This window comes from Platichthys flesus, chromosome 22 (genome assembly GCF_949316205.1).
Source record: "Platichthys flesus chromosome 22, fPlaFle2.1, whole genome shotgun sequence".
Lineage (NCBI taxonomy): Eukaryota > Metazoa > Chordata > Actinopteri > Pleuronectiformes > Pleuronectidae > Platichthys > Platichthys flesus.
This window is the reverse complement of record NC_084966.1, coordinates 4,184,543-4,206,034: the sequence shown is the minus strand read 5'-3', so window position 1 is coordinate 4,206,034 and position 21,492 is coordinate 4,184,543. Positions and strand designations below refer to the sequence as shown.

General features: G+C 40.3%; 3 protein-coding genes across 6 annotated transcripts; all 3 read left to right on the top strand.

Annotated features, from left to right (window-relative positions):
• The first annotated feature begins 330 nt into the window (after positions 1 to 330).
• Positions 331 to 8,897, top strand: LOC133933258 (OX-2 membrane glycoprotein-like). Of its 3 annotated transcripts, none has more exons than XM_062380228.1 (8): positions 331 to 401; positions 1,224 to 1,562; positions 1,720 to 2,022; positions 2,100 to 2,132; positions 6,576 to 6,657; positions 7,006 to 7,071; positions 7,190 to 7,318; positions 7,604 to 8,897. In XM_062380228.1, exons 1-8 carry the CDS (start codon positions 350 to 352, stop codon positions 7,734 to 7,736), a joined length of 1,137 nt encoding a protein of 378 aa, XP_062236212.1. In that variant the 5' UTR covers positions 331 to 349; the 3' UTR covers positions 7,737 to 8,897. The 3 variants fall into 3 exon arrangements, with proteins under 3 accessions (XP_062236212.1, XP_062236213.1, XP_062236211.1); XM_062380229.1 differs by lacking the exons at positions 6,576 to 6,657; positions 7,006 to 7,071; positions 7,190 to 7,318; positions 7,604 to 8,897 and adding exons at positions 2,221 to 2,302; positions 2,655 to 2,711; positions 2,834 to 2,962; positions 3,250 to 4,153; XM_062380227.1 differs by lacking the exons at positions 6,576 to 6,657; positions 7,006 to 7,071; positions 7,190 to 7,318; positions 7,604 to 8,897 and adding exons at positions 2,221 to 2,302; positions 2,646 to 2,711; positions 2,834 to 2,962; positions 3,250 to 4,152.
• Positions 4,816 to 14,941, top strand: LOC133933259 (OX-2 membrane glycoprotein-like). 2 transcript variants are annotated; one of them, XM_062380231.1, is made up of 7 exons: positions 4,816 to 4,868; positions 11,780 to 12,118; positions 12,276 to 12,578; positions 13,483 to 13,521; positions 13,610 to 13,691; positions 13,862 to 13,927; positions 14,049 to 14,941. In XM_062380231.1, the coding sequence occupies exons 1-7, from the start codon at positions 4,817 to 4,819 to the stop codon at positions 14,137 to 14,139; spliced, it is 972 nt and encodes a 323-aa protein (XP_062236215.1). In that variant the 5' UTR covers position 4,816; the 3' UTR covers positions 14,140 to 14,941. The 2 variants fall into 2 exon arrangements, with proteins under 2 accessions (XP_062236215.1, XP_062236214.1); XM_062380230.1 differs by lacking the exon at positions 4,816 to 4,868 and adding an exon at positions 9,982 to 10,112.
• Positions 14,942 to 15,497: 556 nt separating this feature from the next.
• Positions 15,498 to 21,356, top strand: LOC133933257 (OX-2 membrane glycoprotein-like). The gene is made up of 8 exons (XM_062380225.1): positions 15,498 to 15,593; positions 17,983 to 18,172; positions 18,825 to 19,163; positions 19,321 to 19,623; positions 20,488 to 20,526; positions 20,615 to 20,696; positions 20,859 to 20,924; positions 21,046 to 21,356. Exons 2-8 carry the CDS (start codon positions 18,118 to 18,120, stop codon positions 21,134 to 21,136), a joined length of 975 nt encoding a protein of 324 aa, XP_062236209.1. The 5' UTR covers positions 15,498 to 15,593; positions 17,983 to 18,117; the 3' UTR covers positions 21,137 to 21,356.
• Positions 21,357 to 21,492: the final 136 nt, after the last annotated feature.

Here is a 21,492-nt window from a genome sequence, read left to right as displayed (position 1 = left end):
CAAAGTTTAATCATCAGGACTGATAAGAGAGATGGCAGGAAGAAAAGGACAGAGAAAAAGAAAGTAGGTGAAATGAGACGAAGCTCCAGAGAAACAGAGGAAGAGGTGATAGTATCAAGAATGAGTCACATGAAGAGGATGAACAGGCAGATGTGACATTGCCAGGAAAAGGTGGAGCATTTATTTATAGTCTGTCCACAATAAACGAGACAGAATCTTAAAAACTCACACTCCAGACCAGCAGGTGGCGGTAATGCACCGATCAGTTTAGGTGGGCGGGGGCAACGGCTTGATTCCTCTGAGCGCGCATATTTGATTTTAGTTTTTTCATGGACACTAAGCGACAGAGATGACTCCTGCACATCCACTCGTCCTCTTTGTGTTAGGACTCTTCCAGACAGGTAAGAAAAATATAATATTATTAATTTAATGTGTAAATAAATACTTAATGAAACTGGCTGAACAGATCGATTTATTGACTGAAACGCGAGTCCACCTGTCCCCTGTCTCACCCCTTCAAACTAATGGTTTATTCCTTGCCGCGGTGAGAAGTGATATGTGAGGAAATACCAAAAAGTAAAGTCTGTGGGTAAGAAAAGAGAAAGAGAGAGAAAGCAAACACCTGTTGACAGTTAGTTTCCACAGAAAGGTGAATCCATGAATCACAGTTTATCACACCGGGTCACACTGCTGCTGTTTGTGTGTCGCAGGTTCTCAGTTGTCTGGTGATCATGTAGCCGAGGGTTAAATTCACCTTCACTGAGAAGTCACAGGGAAATAAGACCTTGAACTAGGAGACATGTTGTTTCTTTCCCCGCGCAAAAAACGATCACTTTCGTTTAGTGACCTTTCAAAATAAAGGTCCCACATAGACACACTGCTTATGAAGACAGAAAACTGATTAAATGACCAAGCTTTCACAATAAGGTGTCTCGACACAATGTTCAGGGTTTATTTTGAAAATGGTCATAATTGTGTGTGAGAGAGAGATAGCAAGAATCAGGTTGTATTGCCGAGCAGGCTTACACATACTAGGGATTTGCTGTGTTGTATTTGTGCAAGTTTAAATATAGAAATTAGGAAATAAAAATTAAGAAAGAAATACTCAAGCTAAAATAAATGTAAAGCTCAGTCTTCTGCATTCAGACTCACATCCTTTGTTCCTGCACACACTGGCTCTGTTGAAACCAAACATCTGGATGTACAACTGTCCTCTCCTGTAGGTCTAACATCTGTTATCCAGTCTGTGGAGACTGTGGAGGAGGCAGTGGGAGAAGATGCTCTCCTCAGCTGTCAGATCCTAAAGTCTGAAAAGGTGGTGCAGGTCACATGGCAGAAACAGACGATGGATGACGTGACCAATCTCGCCACCTCCAACACTATCTTTGGCTCCAGGGTGATGTCAGACTTCAGAGACAGAGTGGAGGTGAAAGATGATGGACTGCACAGCCGCTCCATAGTGATCAAGAATGTGACGGAGGAGGATGAAGGCTGCTACCTTTGCCACTTCATCACCAAGCCTGCTGGAGCACTCCCTGGCAGAACCTGCCTCAGGGTCTATGGTGAGAACCTGACTGAATAAACCTGTTGAACTCAACCTTTACTTTGTACTTTCTAGTATGAAATGGTTATAAGACTGTGACTTTACATTACATGGGTTGAATCAAGTAAAGAACACTAAAGTCATTTTACAGTTTGACACATTTCTTTTCTCTCCAGAGCTGCATGAACCCGTTCTACACGTGAGAGAATCAGATTCAACTGATGAGTTCCTGGTTTCCTGCTCCGCCACAGGACGACCTGCTCCAACCGTAACTCTCAACGTCACACAGCAAGACTTCTACCTCTCACAGAACCAAACTGTGTTGATCAACACAAACGGTACATTCACTGTCACTGCCACAGCCGTGTTGGCAGGTTTCCATGATGCTGGCAGACTGGTTGGATGTGCTGTGCAGGTGCTCTCCTGTCGTAAAGAGGCGTTTGAGGAGATTCCTGAAGTGAAACTGATGCCTACTAGTGGTGAGAAACACTTCTAAAGCCACACATTCATAGAATGATCATTACTGAAGGATTCTGACGTTTTTTCTTTGACCCAGGTTTGGATGAGGGATCTGGATCTGCTGCATTCAGTAAGTTAATGTTCACAAGTCTCTAATTTGACCCGTTGACCGGTCGTTGAGTGTAAGATATGAACAATTCTTCCATTTTGTCTCACAGTTGTGATGTGGATTGGGTTAGTGACCTGCCTTTGCACTGCTTCAGCTTTAGCTGTCCTGATAACACGAAAACTAAGGAGCAGGTACGTCTTTCAACCAGAATCTTTTATAACCATAGACTGTAAATAAAGATGGATGACGGTCTCCACTTCCTCCCACTATCCAGATATTAAGAAAAAATATCTGGGATACGAACGCTGCCATGCTGCGTGTGGAGTCTGATATGTGCTTTCACTATGTTTGGTCCATGTCCCATCCACTAACATGGAGGAGGTGGGGTTTATAACTTATACTGTAGCCACCAGATGGCACATGAGACAGTCTGGCTCACTTTTGGATTGCCCTCAAGTCGTCCATCTTTATATATGTCTATTTCCTCTATGTTAGAGTCTATGAGCGTTAATATTCAGATTTAACTGTTCTTAGATCCTTCAGTCTGTCACCCAGAGACCAGGAGAAGACTGAGGTTCCTCAAGCTGCAGACGCTGATACGTGAGTCACTCTTCATATACTGGTCTTCAAACTTTATTTAAAACTTCCTGACCTTCACCAGTGTTGATGATTTGTTTGTGCAATAGAAGCTGAGTAATCAAATATTTTGTTTTTATTTTTAGGGTCAAAGTACCTTTGTTCTCACCAGAGAAGAGTTCGGTCAGAGAACGGACACCTCATTCGAAATCGCAGCAGAGAAAAGAGACAGACCCTGAGTCGTCTTCAACAGCCAGAAGTACTCAATCTGACCAGTAGGTGGACCTCGGACATTATATATTATAAACTATATTTTTGTTGTGCATATTTATTTTGATTGTTAACTGGGTTTTTCTTGTTAAGTTGAACATATCAGCGGTGTTTATTACTCGCGTCGAGGAAGGCAAATTGACTGTATGGGTGTGTGTGTGTGTCTGTTTAAGTGCGCAAATATATTCTGACATAATATCAATCATTGTATTATTTAAACCTGCCTCACCCTCACCAGTGTGGATGATTTGTTTGTGTATTGGAGGGTGAAATATATTGTTTTTATTTTTAGGTACCAAGTAAATTTGTTCACACCAGAGAAGAGTTCGGTCACAAAACGGACACATGATTCGAAATTGATGAAAAATAAAGAGACAGACCGCCAGTCCTCTTTAACAGCCAGAAGACTTCCCTTTGACCAGTAGTTGAACCTCAGGTCTCTACTGAAAGTCCAATGTACGGGTGTATCCAGCACTTCTACATCAGTCTTCAGACATGTCCTGTGGTGAATCTCTAGAGAATTGGATCCAGACTTTTTGTCCACAGTTTTCCTTTCACACATGCACGATGCAGTGGAGGGTTTTCTATATCGACGGGTTCACAACAACAACAGATCCACCGGTTTGGAATCCAGAGACATGGACCCAGATCTATTATTACGTTTTCATGGAGCATTTCTGATTTAACCTGCGCATCTTTTTCCGTCTTTACGGTAGTAAATCCTTGCAGCACATGGTAAAGTTTACTTCTCTCACTGAACAAGAGAAAGTTGGAACAGAGAGAAAAGTTAAAGCTGTTTAGTTGTTAATGTTTGTTGAGATTGTTCATCTGGGAAATGTAGTGAAGAGAAGTGAAGAAAAGGAGAAACTCAAACTACATATTTGTCTATCTTCTAAAATGTATATCTGTATGAATCTGTAAAATGTCAATCAGACATTATATATAAAAACCTTTTTTCATACATATTTGTTTGGATTGACTGTATTTCATATTGCACATATTAGCATTTGTTTATTGTTCACCTAACTAGAATGCACATTTAGTGTTTGTGCTTGTATGTTTACTCAATCATTGTAACATCCACCTACGTTGTGCTTTGTGCTAATTCTAGTTTTTGATTATTTCATTTATTTTCCATTTATCCCCATAATGTGAAAAGTCAATTTAAATATTCTGCTGTAATATGAGAACGTGACTTCATTGATCTTTATAATAAATAAGGATCCTCACATGATGCAACTGACCAGCAGAAATCTCACTACAACAAAATCACACTTATGATCAAAACTGGCGTTTGGACAAATATATATTTTCCAAATGAGAAAGAAAACACAGTGAGCTAGTCATTCACGAATACAGTCACAAATCATGACAAGAACACTGGGATTTAAATGACACAGGAAGACATTTGTATAGAATTCATGATTAAATGAATCACTTCATAAACTGGACTCTAGGAACACGTTAAACAACCAGATACTGTCACTCACGTATTGATAGAATGAAACAAATATAATGAGCAAAGAACAGAATTACTATTGGGATTAAAAGATGAAAAGCAAAATTTCACATAAAAACACCTGAAAGGAAGAAAGACATCAAAGAATAAACATCATCTTCTCATGAACTATTTAAAAGAAACAGGACTTAAGGAAATTATTACATTTTAGTTTATAGTGTTTGCTGCCAATCTACTGCTCCACTCTCCGGTCCGTAAAGTGTCCGTCATGCACCGATAAGTTGTTTTGCCAACCACCATTTAACACCAGAAGAAGAAGAAGGTGGGCGGAGTCAAACGCTTGTTTCCTCTGAGGGTGCAATTTTGGACTTTGATCTTTCATGGACACTAAGTGACAGAAATGATTCGTGCACTTACACTCGTCCTCTTTGCGTTAGGACTCTTCCAGGAAGGTAAGAAAAGTTTGATATTAATTTTATGTTTAAATACTTAATGAAACTGGCTTAATAGATCGATTGATTGACTGCAGCATGAATCCACCTGTCACCTGTCTAAGAAAAGAGAAAGAGAGAGAAAGCAAACACCTGTTGACAGTTAGTTTCCACAGAAAGGTGAATCCATGAATCACAGTTTATTACACAGGGTCACACTGCTGCTGTTTGTGTGTCGCAGGTTCTCAGTTGTGTGGTGTTCATGTAGCCGAGTGTTTAATTCACCTTCACTGAGAAGTCACAGGGAAATAAGATCTGGAACCAGGAGACATGTTGTTTCTTTTCCCCCACAAAAAAAAATTCACATTCGTTTTGTGACCTTTCACAATAAAGGTCCCACGTAGACACACTGTTTATGATGACAGGAAACTGATTCACTGCTCAACCTTTCAGAATAAGGCAACTAAATATAATAGCTGACATTCACACTGGGTGATATTCAGGGTTTATTTTGAAAATGGTCATAATTGTGTGTGAGAGAGAGAGATAGCAAGAATCAGGTTTTACTGCCAAGCAGGTTTACACATACTAGGAATTTGCTGTTGTTTTTTTGCAAGTTTAAATATAGAAAATATAAAAAGGAAACAATTGAGAAAGAAATACATCAAGCTGAAATAAATGTAGAGCTCAGACTTCAGACTTCAAAAACTCACATCCTGGCAAACCCTTTTGTTCCTGCTCTGTTGAAACCAAACATCTGGATGTGCAACTGTCCTCTCCTATAAGTCTAACATCTGTAATCCAGTCTGTGGAGACTGTGGAGGAGGCAGTGGGAGAAGATGCTCTCCTCAGCTGTCAGATCCTAAAGTCTGAAAAGGTGGTGCAGGTCACATGGCAGAAACAGACGCTGGATGGGGTGACCAATCTCGCCATCTCCAACACTATCTCTGGCTCCAGGGTGATGTCAGACTTCAGAGGTAAAGTGGAGGTGAAAGATGGTGGACTGCACAACAGCTCCATAGTGATCAAGAATGTGACGGAGGAGGATGAAGGCTGCTACCTCTGCCTCTTCACCACCAACCCTGCTGGAGCACTCCCTGGCAGAACCTGCCTCAGGGTCTATGGTAAGAACCTGACTGAATAAACCTGTTGAATTCAACCTTGACTTTGTACTTTCTAGTATTAAATGGTAATAAGACTGTGACTTTATATTACATGGGTTGAATCGAGTAACGAACACTAAAGTCATTTTACAGTGTGACACATTTATTTTCTCCCCAGAGCTGCATGAACCCGTTCTACACGTGAGAGAATCAAATTCAACTGATGAGTTCCTGGTTTCCTGCTCTGCCACAGGACGACCTGCTCCAACCGTAACTCTCAACGTCACACAGCAAGACTTCTACCTCTCACAGAACCAAACTGTGTTGATCAACACAAACGGTACATTCACTGTCACTGCCACAGCCGTGTTGCCAGGTTTCCATGATGCTGGCAGACTGGTTGGATGTGCCGTGCAGGTGCTCTCCTGTCGTAAAGAGGCGTTTGTGGAGATTCCTGACGTGAAACTGACGCCTCCTAGTGGTGAGAAACACTTCTACAGCCACACATTCATAGAATGATCATTATTGAATGATTCTGATGTTTTTTCTTCACAAGTCTCTCATTTGACCTTTTGACCAGTTGTTGAGTGTAAGATATGAACAATTCTTCCATTTTGTCTCACAGTCGTGATGTGGATTGGGGTAGTGATCTGCCTTTGCACTGCTTCAGCTTTAGCTGTCCTGATAACACGAAAACTAAGGAGCAGGTACGTCTTTCAACCAGAATCTTTTATAACCGTAGACTGTAAATAAAGATGGATGACTGTCTCCACTGTCTCCCACTATCCAGACATCAAGCAAAAATATCTGGGATACGAACGCTGCCATGCTGTGCACGTGGAGTCTTTTATATGCTTTCACTATGTTTGGTCCATGTCCCATCCACTAACATGGAGGAGGAGGGATTATAACTTATACTATAGCCAGCCACCAGAGGGCGATTGAGACACTTGGCTTCACTTTTGGATTGCCCTCATGTCGTCCATCTTTATATATGTCTATATCCTCTATGTTAGAGTCTATGAGCGTTAATATTCAGCTTAAACTGTTCTTAGATCCTTCAGTCTGTCACACAGAGACCAGGAGATGACTGAGGTTCCTCAAACTGCAGACGCTGATACGTGAGTCACTCTTCATATACTGGTCTTCAAACTTTATTTAAACCTGCCTGACCTTCACCATTGTAGATGATTTGTTTGTGCAATTAGAAGCTGAGTAATTAAATTTTTTTTTTTTTAGGGTCAAAGTACCTTTGTTCACACCAAAGAAGACTCCGGTCAGAGAACGGACACCTCATTTGAAATCACAGCAGAGAAAAGAGACAGACCCTGAGTCGTCTTCAACAGCCAGAAGACTTCAATCTGACCAGTAGGTGGACCTCGGACATTATATATTATAAACTATATTTTTGATGTGCATATTTATTTTGATTGTTAACTGGGTTTTTCTTGTTTAGTTGAACATATCAGTGGTATTTTTTACTCGCATCGAGAAGGCACATTGACTGTATGTGTGTGTCTGTTTAAGTGCGCAAATATGTTTTGACATAATATCAATCATTGTATTATTTAAACCTGCCTCACCCTCACCAGTGTGGATGATTTATTTGTTTATTGGAAGGTGATTAATTCAATATTTTGTTTTTATTTTTAGGGTCAGAGTAGCTTTGTTCACACCAGAGAAGAGTTCGGTCACAAAACCGACACCTCATCGTAAATTGATGAAAAATAAAGAGATAGACCGCCAGTCGTCTTCAACAGCCAGAAGACTTCACTTTGACCAGTAGGTGGACCTCAGGTCTCTACTGAAAGTCCAATGTATGGGGTATCCAGCACTTCTACATCAGTCTTCAGACATGTCCTGTGGTGAATCTCTAGAGAATTGGATCCAGACTTTTTCTCCACAGTTTTCCTTTCACACATGCACGATGCAGTGGAGGGTTTTCTATACCGACGGGTTCACAACAACAACAAATCCTCCGGTTTGGAATCCAGAGACATGGACCCACAACTATTATTACGTTTTCATCGAGCATTTCTGTTTTGACCTGTGCAGCTTTTTCCGTCTTTACGGTAGTAAATCCTGAAGAGATGTAGTGAAGAGAAGTGAAGAAAAGGAGAAACTCAAAGTACATCTTTTTATTTTATTCTAAAATTAAGCACGTTATTTCAAGATGCCTTTTTCTGAAGCTCCTCACGCAGTCAAGTGAGAACTTAAATGTCATGAATCAATGTTTATCTGTATGAATCTGTAAAGTTTAAATTTGACATTATATTTTAAAAACTATATTTTCTTCATATATTTTTTCGATCAATTGTATTTTTCTTGTGATACTTCACATATCAGCTGCTCAAGAATCACAAGCCTAAATAACTTTCTATGAGACTGGAAGTGGGAGGAGAGAATTAACTGTCACAGGGGAGGAGACTAGAGAAGGGGGGGCTGTGGGTGTGTCCTCTTCAAGCCCTTTGTTTGAGACCATGCTGACGCACCAGTAAGTTTGTCTGTTGTCTTCTATGATTAGAGGATGTTTAAACACAGTGCAGCCTAATTTAGCATATTTCTGACTCAACAGACCAAGCTGTATTGTTACCAAGCAGACAGCACCACAAAGGAGAACCAGCAAAGTGGTTTATTGTTCTGTATTTAATTATATTTTTCATGAACGGGACCAAAGGAAGGCCTGAAGCATTACTTCTTAACGTCGCATTAAGTTGTACGCAGCAGTTAGCACTTTTGTTGTTGTATTTATTGTTTTGGTATGGAAAGATGTTGTGTTGTGTTTTGTTCATTGAACAGAAATCATCCCTTCCTCTATCCTTCATCAACCTTAGCACTATAAATGGTTAAATGGCTCTTGGATCCTTGTGTGTGAATGTGCAAACCAGCTAGAGGTTCTATGGTCCAGAAATACAGCAAAACTGAATAAAATATAATTTATAGTCTTTTTTTTTCATCAGCATTTGTGTTAATTATTGCTCACAAAGACACAGTGCACATTTTGTGTGTGCGTGTGTAGTGTTTCTATTGCTCTCTAAAAGAAACAAGGATCCTCACATGACACAACTAAACAGCAGACATCTCACTACAACAAACAACAGATCACTGGAGAAACAAAACAGCTGCTCTCTATGAACAAACTAAAACAAGTGTAACCCACTGACCACAGAAAGTCTTCAAAGTTTTAAAGTTGTCAAATAAACTTTATTCATTCATAAATTAGCCAATCAACACAAAGCACAGAAAGACTTACATCGCAAAGAAATAAACACCAGGGGTTAGAAATAAAATTTCACATACAAACTGATTCAGATAAAGTAAACAGAGAATATGTAACTTTATAATGATATAAGGAGTATGAACCGATGGTGTATAATACAGATCATATAAATAGAGGTAATATAAACGGACAATGTATAATATAGACAAAATAAACAGTGTATAATATCAACCCGGTGATCTGAGGCTGCTCCTTGATTGGTTGTTACAGATTTTCCTCGACAGACACTTTCACTTACAGCCAATAGGTATTTATTTACCTTTTTGTAAATCTAATGTGATTGGTCGAGGCCCGACACCGTGTTAGGTACTTCGGACTTCACAGATTCTCTTTCAACATCCGAAGGATTCAGATGGAACTGAGGTCAAATCTGGTGATTTATTTAAGAGATACTTTAATGGTGTTTCCTGAAGCGTCCTCAGATCCCTGTTTCAACACATTGTTCGTGAAAATACAAATACTTGTATTATTATTATAATTCGCCAGAGATGTCCAAGTTACACAGAGTACTTCATTTATTGCCGTGACAGTCACGTGGTCCTCTGACAGAGGAGAAGAGGGTAAATCCCAACTGGTTAATCCAGGTGAAAACCCGCTTCACTTGTTTTGGCGGCTCTGTGGCTTAATGGGATGAATAAATGTTTGTTTTTTTTCACTCGTATGATTCATATCATCGTCTCACTGCACTTAACACACAGGCGCTTTGTGAAAATAACCTGCGACCGTGTCTGCAACTAACAAGTAAGACATGGATCCAGCTGTTCCAGTTATGGCAGTTGGTGATAAGCCACTATGAACTGAGCACCTGGACATAGTGTGAGACAGAGATGATTCAACCTGCACTCACACGTTTCCTCTTTGTGTTCGGACTCTTCCAGAAAGGTGACAACACTGCTTATTACTTTAATTCAGCTGAATGTAATCTATTTGTCTTAATCTAAAAAGACTTGTGATCGCTCGCTGTGTCTTTTATTTCATTGTGAAGATAATCTGGCACCGATGTGTGTTTCAACCATAGACTGTAAATAAAACGGTTTCAACCCAAAGTTCATATTACATCGAATTCATAATTATCAAGCTCAGACTTCCTGCCTCAGACTAACAGCTTTTGTTCCAAACACACATGTGGAGGGTTAATAAAACATGAGCAGTACTCAAGTAAAAGTACTATTACTTTATGATTATAATGACTCAATTTGAAGTAAAAGTATTCATCAAAGAAAGTACTTGTATAAGAATAAAGATAAAGGTTTAAAAAAACGAATCATGTATTGAGTTACTTTATATGAATTGTGTTCAAACAGGATATTAAGAGGTAACATTGTAAAGTGCATATTAATTTATTTAATAACGTAAGATATTAAAAACCAGGCCAGAATACACACTGCTGAGCACAGTTTGCTTTCAAACTCCAAGAAACAACCTTCACTGAATCCTGAAGAGTTGGAAGCAGTCTGAGTGCACTCAGTTTCCAAATTAAACTGAATTCTAACCTCAAAATGTTAACCTGATTAACACAAGATAGGAAGATGCAGACATTCAAAAATACAAATAATATTAAAATGAATTAAACAAAATAATTCTTTGCCATATGATCTACATCTTTAGAACTAGGTGGTAAGATAAGCAAGTGAAGAGCACACGTACATGCACATGGTGAGGTTTGAGTACCTCATACAGAACAAGACAAAAGACCATTTACATAGAATAAAAACTATCAATCCCTGCAGCAGTGGCTGAGATGCAGTCATTCAAAAACATAATCTACTAAATAGAGTAAATCTTTACAATTAAAAATACGTAACAACTGAGTAGGAGTAAATAGTATTACGCAAAATAACTACTCTCAGAAGTACAATTTATTGAGAAAACTACTCTACTACATGTAATGTGTTACTACCCACGTGCTCTGTTGAAACCAACGTCTGCTCCCCGAGTGCCGTACATGGTCGCTCACTGCTCTGTGTGTCCTGCACCAGATGGGTTAAATGCAGAGGTTGAATTTGCCTGCCATTGCATGGGTGTGTTTTGCATGTCTGTGCATGTGTTTGGTATGAATAAACATATCTTGATCTTAAAGATAAGAGAAAAAAACGACTCATGTATTGAGTGACTTCATTAGAAGGACTTGTGCTCAGACAGGATATTACGAGCTAACATTGTAAAGTACACATTGATTGAATTACTAAAGTGAGATATTAAAAACCAGGCCAGAATACACGCTGCTGAGCACGGTTTGCTTCCATCTCCAAGAAACAACCTTCTAATCTTAAAATGTTCACCTGATTAACACAAGATAGGAAGATGCAGACATTCAAAAACACAAATTTTTCAATAAATTAAACAAAACAATTATATTCCATATGATAGATTAAATCTTTCCAATTTTAAGTATGTAACAACTGAGTAGAAGTAAAAAGTATTGTACAAGATAACTACTCTGAAAAGTACAATTTATTGAGATAGCTACTCAAGTACAAGTAACGTGTTACTACCCACGTGCTCTGTTGAAACCAAACATCTGGATGTGCAACTGTCCTCTCCTGTAGGTCTAACATCTGTAATCCAGTCTGTGGAGACTGTGGAGGAAGCAGTGGGAGAAGATGCTCTCCTCAGCTGTCAGATCCTAAAGTCTGAAAATGTGGTGCAGGTCACATGGCAGAAACAGACGATGGATGACGTGACCAATCTCGCCACCTCCAACACTATCTTTGGCTCCAGGGTGATGTCAGACTTCAGAGACAGAGTGGAGGTGAAAGATGGTGGACTGCACAGCCGCTCCATAGTGATCAAGAACGTGACGGAGGAGGATGAAGGCTGCTACCTCTGCCACTTCATCACCAAGCCTGCTGGAGCGTTCACTGGCAGAACCTGCCTCAGGGTCTATGGTAAGAACCTGACTGAATAAACCTGTTGGACTCAACCTTGACTTTGTACTTTCTAGTATGAAATGGTTATAAGACTGTGACTTTACATTACATGGGTTGAATCAAGTAAAGAACCCTAAAGTCATTTTACAGTGTGACACATTTCTTTTCTCTCCAGAGCTGCATGAACCCGTTCTACACGTGAGAGAATCAGATTCAACTGATGAGTTCCTGGTTTCCTGCTCCGCCACAGGACGACCTGCTCCAACCGTAACTCTCAACGTCACACAGCAAGACTTCTACCTCTCACAGAACCAAACTCTGTTGATCAACACAAACGGTACATTCACTGTCACTGCCACAGCCGTGTTGGCAGGTTTCAATGATGCTGGCAGACTGGTTGGATGTGCCGTGCAGGTGCTCTCCTGTCGTAAAGAGGCGTTTGTGGAGATTCCTGATGTGAAACTGACGCCTCCCAGTGGTGAGAAACACTTCTACAGTCACACATTCATAGACTGTAGGGGACCGGTACATGTGTGAAGACGCTCACTCATCATTTCAGTCTATTGTGTGGAAAAACTTCAGTTTCACAGAAACGAGGTTAGTGTAAGCACAGCATCAAACCCTCTGCAAACAAGTTTTACAGTTTGTACAGTTAATTTTCTACATGCTGCAATTTAATCGATATTTATTTTACTATTTTTATAGTGTTTATTTTTGTTATTTTCCTTTTGTAAAAATTACTGATGTAGGAAGACACAGCCATAGTTAACCAGGGTTGAAATAAAAATAAATAAAAGATCAGTTAAATGCCCATTTGACCACAGTTGATATGGCTCCTTGGGGTTTTAATGAAATGTCTGTTACATATTTTGGTCAAAATACCACAAGGATCATTTAAAACAGCACCTTTTTACCCTGTCTGAAACAGCTCTCCTCAGATTGACCTGTTGACCTTAGCTCACGAGCTAACGCTAGCAGGGGAGCCGGAGGAGCGCGTTAGCTCGCGCTACCTCGCAAGCTAATGGGAGAAGGACCGTCTCTCCCCGGAGCCGGTGAGATGATGGTGGGGGGTGGTCCAAGGCCATGTAGCGAGACTCCCTACATGGGTATGGTGTGTCTATTACGTATTTTTCGCTCGTAATCCCATTCAACGCACTCTAGCGTATTGCTTCTGACATAGAGGAACCACAACAAATTGCGGGAGTTGGTTTTTTCAAGAGTGTTTGGGACGGCAGCACATGCCAGATGCCCAAATTAACCTGTAGAAGCACTACAAAAGTGGGATTTTCGAAACCGAGGTACGTACAGAAACCGTTGTGGAGCGTCACTCCCTTCATTGACTGATAATTACTGAAGGATTCTGATGTTTTTCTTTGTCCCAGGTGTGGATGAGGGATCTGGATCTGCTGGCAGAAGCTTCAGTAAGTTAACGTTCAAAAGTCTCTCATTTGACCTGTTGACCAGTCGTTGACTTTAAGATATGAACAATTCCTCCATTTTGTCTCACAGTCAGGACGTGGATTGTGGTAGTGACCTGCCTTTGTGCTGCTTCAGTCTTAGCTGTCCTGATAATACGAAAACTAAGCAGCAGGTACGTCTTTCAACATGAATCTGTTATAACTGAAGAGACGATAGAGACGCTTTGGCTTTGGCTTCACTTTTGGATTGTCGTCATGTCGTCATATCGTCCATCTTTATATTCGTCTCTATCCTTTCTGTTAGAGTCTATGAGCGTTAATATTCAGCTTTAACTGTTCTTAGATCCTTCAGTCCGTCACCCAGAGGCCAGGAGATGATTGAGGTTCCTCAAACTGCAGACGCTGATACGTGAGTCACTCTTCATATACTGGTCTTCACACTTTATTTAAACCTGCCTGACCTTCACCAGTGTGGATGATTTGTTAGTGCAATAGAAGCTGAGTAATGAAATATTTTGTTTTATTTTTAGGGCCCAAGAAGCTTTGTCCCCACCAGTGGAGAGTTCGGTCAGAAAACGGACACCTCCTTCAGAAGATAGACAGAACATAGCAAGAACCTGAGTCGCCTTCAAATGTCAGAATTCTTCAATCTGACCAGTAGGTGAAGCTCAGGTCTCCACTGAAAGTTCAATGTTGTCTACTGTAGACGGAGTTTCTTCATCCAGAGATATTTCAATTTCCTTTTTTATTTTCATGTTCCATCTGTTGCGTGTTAGTGTGTTCGACCCTCTACTCTAAAGTCCGTTTTGACTCCAGACTTTCTGCAGAAGTTAGGGGGCAAAAAAATGTGTCTGCTTTCAGACGTGCACTGAACTTCAAAGATCCTCCAGACGATTCAACAACTACAATGAGTCATATGATGAGGTTGACTAGATGTGTGTCACTTTGTGTGTTTCTGTTGTGAAGAGCAGTAGTGTAGTGATTAGGTTCTCAGCATTTTGATTGTGTTGTTTTGGTGGTGTAAGGGTTTACGTGTGTTTTTTTATTGACTGATATCTAGATAGTTTCTGTTCCTTTTTTACATTTGTCATTGTGCATTTATTTTTTAATATTCAAGGTTCTTAGTAGAGCTATAGTGCTATACAAGAAGAGAGAGTGGAGTCAGCCGAGGTCTTACTTGATACTTGATACGTGTCAATTTCATATTGTTCTTGGAAGTTTGTGGATGCTCATTTTATATTGTTAAAACGAGTCATTCTTTTTTTTTAAAGACATAATGTTGAACTGCGCCTTGTTCACTTACAGTAGTTCTAAATACAGAGGGGAGAGGGATATTTATATATTGTGGCTGATGTTTTTCTGGTTATTTTGTTTAAGTTGATGTTTCCCCACTTTTGTTTGCACTATTGTGTTTTTTCTACATTTGATACAAAATAAATATCAACATTATAAGAACTTGTGTTGTTTCAATTGATATAAGACCCAGATAATGGAATAATGGTTTCTTCCTTATTTATTAATGTGTGTGTTCCAAACAAGGCCAGTAGAGATCACTGTCTCCTCAGGCTTCATGTCTGAGGGGAGTTGAGGCGGTGTCAGAGACTCTACAGTAAAATCCTTCAGCCGGACCACGATGTCGCTCAGTCGTTTAAAAGTAGGAAACATGGATTGTTCTGCACCACTTTGACAGAACCTGCAGAAGAGGCAGCTTCTCCAGTCTCTCAGCCAGTCCTCTGTCAGCGGGTTACAAATGTCTCAGGAGTGGTTTCTTACATATGTAAGATGACAATAGGTGGAAAAAGAGAGATAAAATAACTTATTTTTAACTAGAACAGAATAATTTCCCTAGTTGGGATCAATAAAGTGCATCTCTCTCTCTCTCTCTCTCTCTCTCTCTCTCTCTCTCTCTCTCTCTCTCTCTCTCTCTCTCTCTCTCTCTCTCTCTCTGGTAACATCCCCTCTCACAGTTTACTTTCTCTTTCAAACTCGCAGGCAGAAGTAGAGCACACAGTCCAGTCTACAGCACTGATAGAAGATGTTGCACATTCTCATCTTTGGATGTGTGCAGTTTACAGGTAAGTGACACCATCTACCAGAGGTGTGGACTCGAGTCACATGACTTGGACTCGAGTCAGATTCGAGTCATGAATTTGATGACTTTAAACTCGACTTGACAAAATGTAAAGAGACTTGCAACTCGACTTGGACTTCAACATCAATGACTCGTGCCTTCACTTGGACTTGAGCCGTTTGACTTGATAAGACTTGCTCTTTTCCCCAAAACACAAAGATTCAAAAGTATGTTATTAAGGAGCGTTCTGTATCTTTCATCGTGTTTGTGTGCGTCTGTGTGTATGTGCAGCGCCGCCGCTCCCAAAACGCGCACTACGCGCTGTGCGTCGGGCACCAAGTCCTGAGGGGGCACCAAAAAAAAAGCAACTGAAAAATCATCATAGTTATAATAATTATGTAGCCGAGCGTTTGGTTGTATCATAGGTCCGGCTTCAGCCGACAAAGGACATGAGAGCAGGTCATGTGCTCGTGACAGCACACCCGTTTATTCTCCGTTCATTTTACAACTTCACTCATCACAGCACCCACTTCCTTTAAAACCCCCTTTCAAAATAAGAGTCACTACCAACAACCCACTTAAAACCGGAAATACAAATCAACCCTCAACAATAACGTCATTAAATAAATTAGCTTACAATTATAATGCCGATATTATTTCAGTATAGAAATATTAGGTACCTTTTAGACATGTATATCACAAAAAAGGCAGAACAAGAGATATATTTAAATTGCTCAAAAAAAGTTAAAGAAGATTGACTATTCTTGTTTGTACTTATTGATGATTATTTAATGTAATCATAGAGGAGTTATGCTTAGGGCACCAAAATGGCTCGCAGCGGCAATTGGTGGAATGATACTACGTCCCCATCGTGCACAAATGACTGACAGACTTTTGGCCAATGTGGTCTTTTGCAAATGCAATGCAGCATAGGGCCCTGACATATAAAAAGCACAACCCTGTTCATTGTTATGTTCAAGTATTTGTTATGTTTCTCACATGTACACACACACACAGACAATATGACGTGAGATAAACACAGGACAGGACAATGTTGTTAGCACTTTTGTACAAATAATTACAGTTGCACTTGTTTTTTCAAATGTGTTCATTCTGTAGGAGTGGTTAAAATGAAGAATATTCTTGCAAAATATGAGTTAAATGTTAAAAATGACTGGTTAATAGTGCAATAGGGAAGTGCAATGTTGGCACAATTTTTTTTCTGTAATTTCAATTGCACTTGTTTTAATAAATAAATACAGATTTTAAAAGCATACATGATCTGTGTAAATATATTATTACTCAGTGATCAAAAGGACTCGAAAAGACTCTAAACTCAAACTGCAGGACTTGGACTTGACTTGAGACTTGTCAGTCTTGACTTTGGACTTGACTCTGGACTTGCCTGTCTTGACTTGGGACTTGACTCGGGACTTGAGGGCAAAGACTTGAGACTTACTTGGGACTTGCAAAAAAATTACTTGGTCCCACCTCTGCCATCTACATCCTCTGTAGTATTACAGGACAGATGTGCTCTTTGTTTAACGTCATTTTTTTTTCTTCTAATGTGACTACTGCACTGGAAATCAAAGCTAATGTATTACTGAACTGTATGATGAATGAAAAGCCTATTTACATATACACAACTTTTATTTGGTAGAAGAGAGGGCAAAATGGCTCTTTTGACAGTAAAGGTTTCCGACCCCTGGGCTCGTGGTAAGAAACGCCGATCCGACTGCCTTCACCATAGGTCGTAATTTTACTGAAACTAGCTAGAGCTTTTACTTCCTGGAAAGCTAACGCCCCTGGAGCCTGCAGTCACCACACCTCCTGCCACCGGAGCTAAATAACAAACATTATAATTAAAGTTATCGTGAAGGAACAAATATTTGATAGCAGTTGCAGAGGGGATCATTGTTAGAGACGCACTGTACTCTGCAGGTAGAGCCATAAGAGCACCTACCAGCTGAAAGAGAGAAGCTTTGAAGTTGAGCTGCTCCCTTTGAGTTAATGCGGCCAATGTGAGAATGCTTGTGTTGTGGACGAATCATTTTGTGTTTTTGTATCTACTTTATTTAGTTCTCACGGCATACTTAACAGCAAATAAACCCCAGTAAAGGAACAGAACGCCTAGTGTTCATCTGTAAACTTGAGGGAGTCACAAGTGTACCCCCCCCCTTTTTTTTATAAACTTTATTCATTCATAAATTAGCCAAACAACACAAAGCACAGATGGACATACATCACAAAGAAATCTAAATAAACAGATTTACAATGTGTGTGTGTGTGTGTGTGTGTGTCGGCGTGTATAGTGTCGAGTGTTTTCAGTTACCCTAACACCTTTTTATTTACTCGTATGATTTATATTGTCGATCACTGCACTTCACACACAGGCACTTTGTGGAAATAACCAGTCTGCAACCGAGTTTGCAACCGACCAGTAACACATGGATCCAGCTGTTTCAGTTGTGGCAGGTGGGGAATTAGCCATGATGAACTGTAAAATCCAGACCTAGTGTGAAACAGAGATGATTCAACCTGAAGTCACACGTGTCCTCTTTGTGTTTGGACTCTTCCAGAAAGGTGAGAACACTGATTATAACTTTAATTTACCTGAATGTAATTTATTTTTCTTAATCTGAAAAGACATAGGTGCGCCAGAATACCTTTGCCCTAGTTTTTAATATGTACAAACCTTCACTGAATCCTGAAGACTTGGAAGCAGTCTGTGAGCACGTGCACTCAGTTTCCAAATCAAGTTGAAATCTAACCTCAAAATGTTCACCTGATTAACACAAGACAGGAAGATGCAGACAATAAAAAATTCAAATAATATTCCAATATATTAAACAAAACAATTCTATGCCATATGATCTACATCATTAGAACCAGGTGGTAGGATAAGCAGGTGAAGAGCACACATACATGCACATGGTGTTGTTTCAGTGCCTCATACAGAACAAGACAAAAGACCATTTACATAGAATAAAAACTATCAATCCATGCAGCAGTGGCTGAGATGCAGTCATTCAAAAACAACGTATTCTACTAAATAGAGTAAATCTTTACAATTTAAAATATGTAACCACTGAGTAGAAGTTAAAAGTATTATGCAAAATAACTACTCTGAGAAGTACCATTTATTGAGAAAACTGCTTGAGTACATGTAACGTGTTTCTACCCACATGCTCTGTTGAAACTAAACATCTGGATGTGCAACTGTCCTCTCCTGTAGGTCTAACATCTGTAATCCATTCTGTGGAGACTGTGGAGGAGGCAGTGGGAGAAGATGCTCTCCTCAGCTGTCAGATCCTACAGTCTGAAAATGTGGAACATGTCACATGGCAGAAACAGACGCTAGATGGGGTGACCAATCTCGCCAGCTTCAACAATTTCTTTGGCTCCAGGGTGATGTCAGACTTCAGAGGTAAAGTGGAGGTGAAAGATGGTGGACTGCACAGCCGCTCCATAGTGATCAAGAATGTGACGGAGGAGGATGAAGGCTGCTACCTCTGCCTCTTCATCACCAAGCCTGCTGGAGCGCTCACTGGCAGAACCTGCCTCAGGGTCTTTGGTGAGAACCTGACTGAATAAACCTGTTGGACTCAACATTGACTTTGTACTTTCTAGTATGAAATGGTAATAAGACTGTGACTTTATATTACATGGGTTGAATCAAGTTTATAACACTAAAGTCATTTTACAGTGTGACACATTTCTTTTCTCCCCAGAGCTGCATGAACCCGTTCTACACGTGAGAGAATCAGATTCAACTGATGAGTTCCTGGTTTCCTGCTCCGCCACAGGACGACCTGCTCCAACCGTAACTCTCAACGTCACACAGCAAGACTTCTACCTCTCACAGAACCAAACTGTGTTGATCAACACAAACGGTACATTCACTGTCACTGCCACAGCCGTGTTGGCAGGTTTCCATGATGCTGGTAGACTGGTTGGATGTGCCGTGCAGGTGCTCTCCTGTCGTAAAGAAGCGTTTGTGGAGATTCCTGACGTGAAACTGACGCCTCCCAGTGGTGAGAAACACTTCTACAGTCACACATTCATAGACTGTAGGTGAACAGTACATGTGTGAAGACGCTCACTCATCATTTCAGTCTCTTGTTTGGAAACACTTCAGTTTCACAGAAACGAGTTTAGTGCAAGCACAGAATCAAACCCTCTGCAAACAAGTTTTACAGTTTGTACAGTTAATTTTCTACATGCTGCAATAATTTTTACACTGTTTATTTTTGTTATTTTCCTTTTGTAAAAATGACTTATGTAGGAAGAAACAGCCATAGTTAACCAGGGTTGAAATAAAAATAAATAAAAGATCAGTTAAATGCCCATTTTACCACATTTGATATGGTTCCTTGGAGTTTTAATGAAATGTCTGTAACATATTTTGGTCAAAATACCTAAAGGATCATTTGAAACAGCACCTTTTTACCCTGTCTGAAACAGCTCTCCTCATATTGACCTGTTGACCTTAGCTCACGAGCTAACGCTAGCCGGGGAGCCGGAGGAGCGCGTTAGCTCGCGTTACCTCGCAAGCTAATGGGAGAAGGACCGCCTCTCCCCGGAGCCGGTGAGATGATGATTGGGGTTGGTCCAAGGCCATGTAGCGAGACTCCCTACCTGGGCATGGTGTGTCTATTATGTATTTTTCGCTCGTAATCCCATTCCACGCACTCTAGCGTATTGCTTCTGACATAGAGGAAAGGTTTTTTCAAGAGTTTTTGGGACGGCAGCACATGCCAGATACCCAAATTAACGTGTAGAAGCACTACAAAAGTGGGATTTTCGAAACCGAGGTACGTACAGAAACCGTTGTGGAGCGTCACTCCCTTCATTGACTGATAATTACTGAAGGATTCTGATGTTTTTCTTTGTCCCAGGTGTGGATGAGGGATCTGGATCTGCTGGCAGAAGCTTCAGTAAGTTAACGTTCACAAGTCTCTCATTTGACCTGTTGACCAGTCGTTGAGTGTAAGATATGAACGATTCCTCCATTTTGTCTCACAGTCAGGATGTGGATTGTGGTAGTGACCTGCCTTTGCACTGCTTCATTCTTCGCTGTCTTGATAATACGAAAACTAAGCAGCAGGTACGTCTTTCAACATGAATCTGTTATAACTGAAGAGACGATAGAGACGCTTTGGCTTTGGCTTCACTTTTGGATTGTCGTCATGTCGTCCATCTTTATATTCGTCTCTATCCTTTCTGTTAGAGTCTATGAGCGTTAATTTTCAGCTTTAACTGTTCTTAGATCCTTCAGTCTGTCACACAGAGACCAGGAGATGATTGAGGTTCCTCAAACTGCAGACGCTGATACGTGAGTCACTCTTCATATACTGGTCTTCACACTTTATTTAAACCTGCCTGACCTTCACCAGTGTGAATGATTTGTTAGTGCAATAGAAGCTGAGTAATGAAATATTTTGTTTTATTTTTAGGGCCCAAGAAGCTTTGTCCCCACCAGTGGAGAGTTCGGTTAGAAAACGGACACCTCCTTCAGAAGATAGACAGAACGTAGATAGGACCTGAGTCGCCTTCAAAAGTCAGAAGTCTTCAATCTGACCAGTAGGTGAAACTCAGGTCTCCACTGAAAGTTCAATGTTGTCAACTGTAGACGGAGTTTCTTCATCCACAGAAATTTCAATTTCCTGTTATATTTTCATGTTCCATCTGTTGCCTGTTAGAAGTGTGTTCGACCCTCTACCCGTTCGTTTTGATGCCAGAATTTCTTCAGACTTTAGGGGGCAAAAAAATGTGTCTGCTTTCAGACGTGCACTGAACTTCAAAGATCCTCCAGACGGATTCAACAACTACAATTAGTCACATGATAAGGTCGACTAGATGTGTGTCACTTTGTGTGTTTCTGTTGTGAAGAGCAGTAGTGT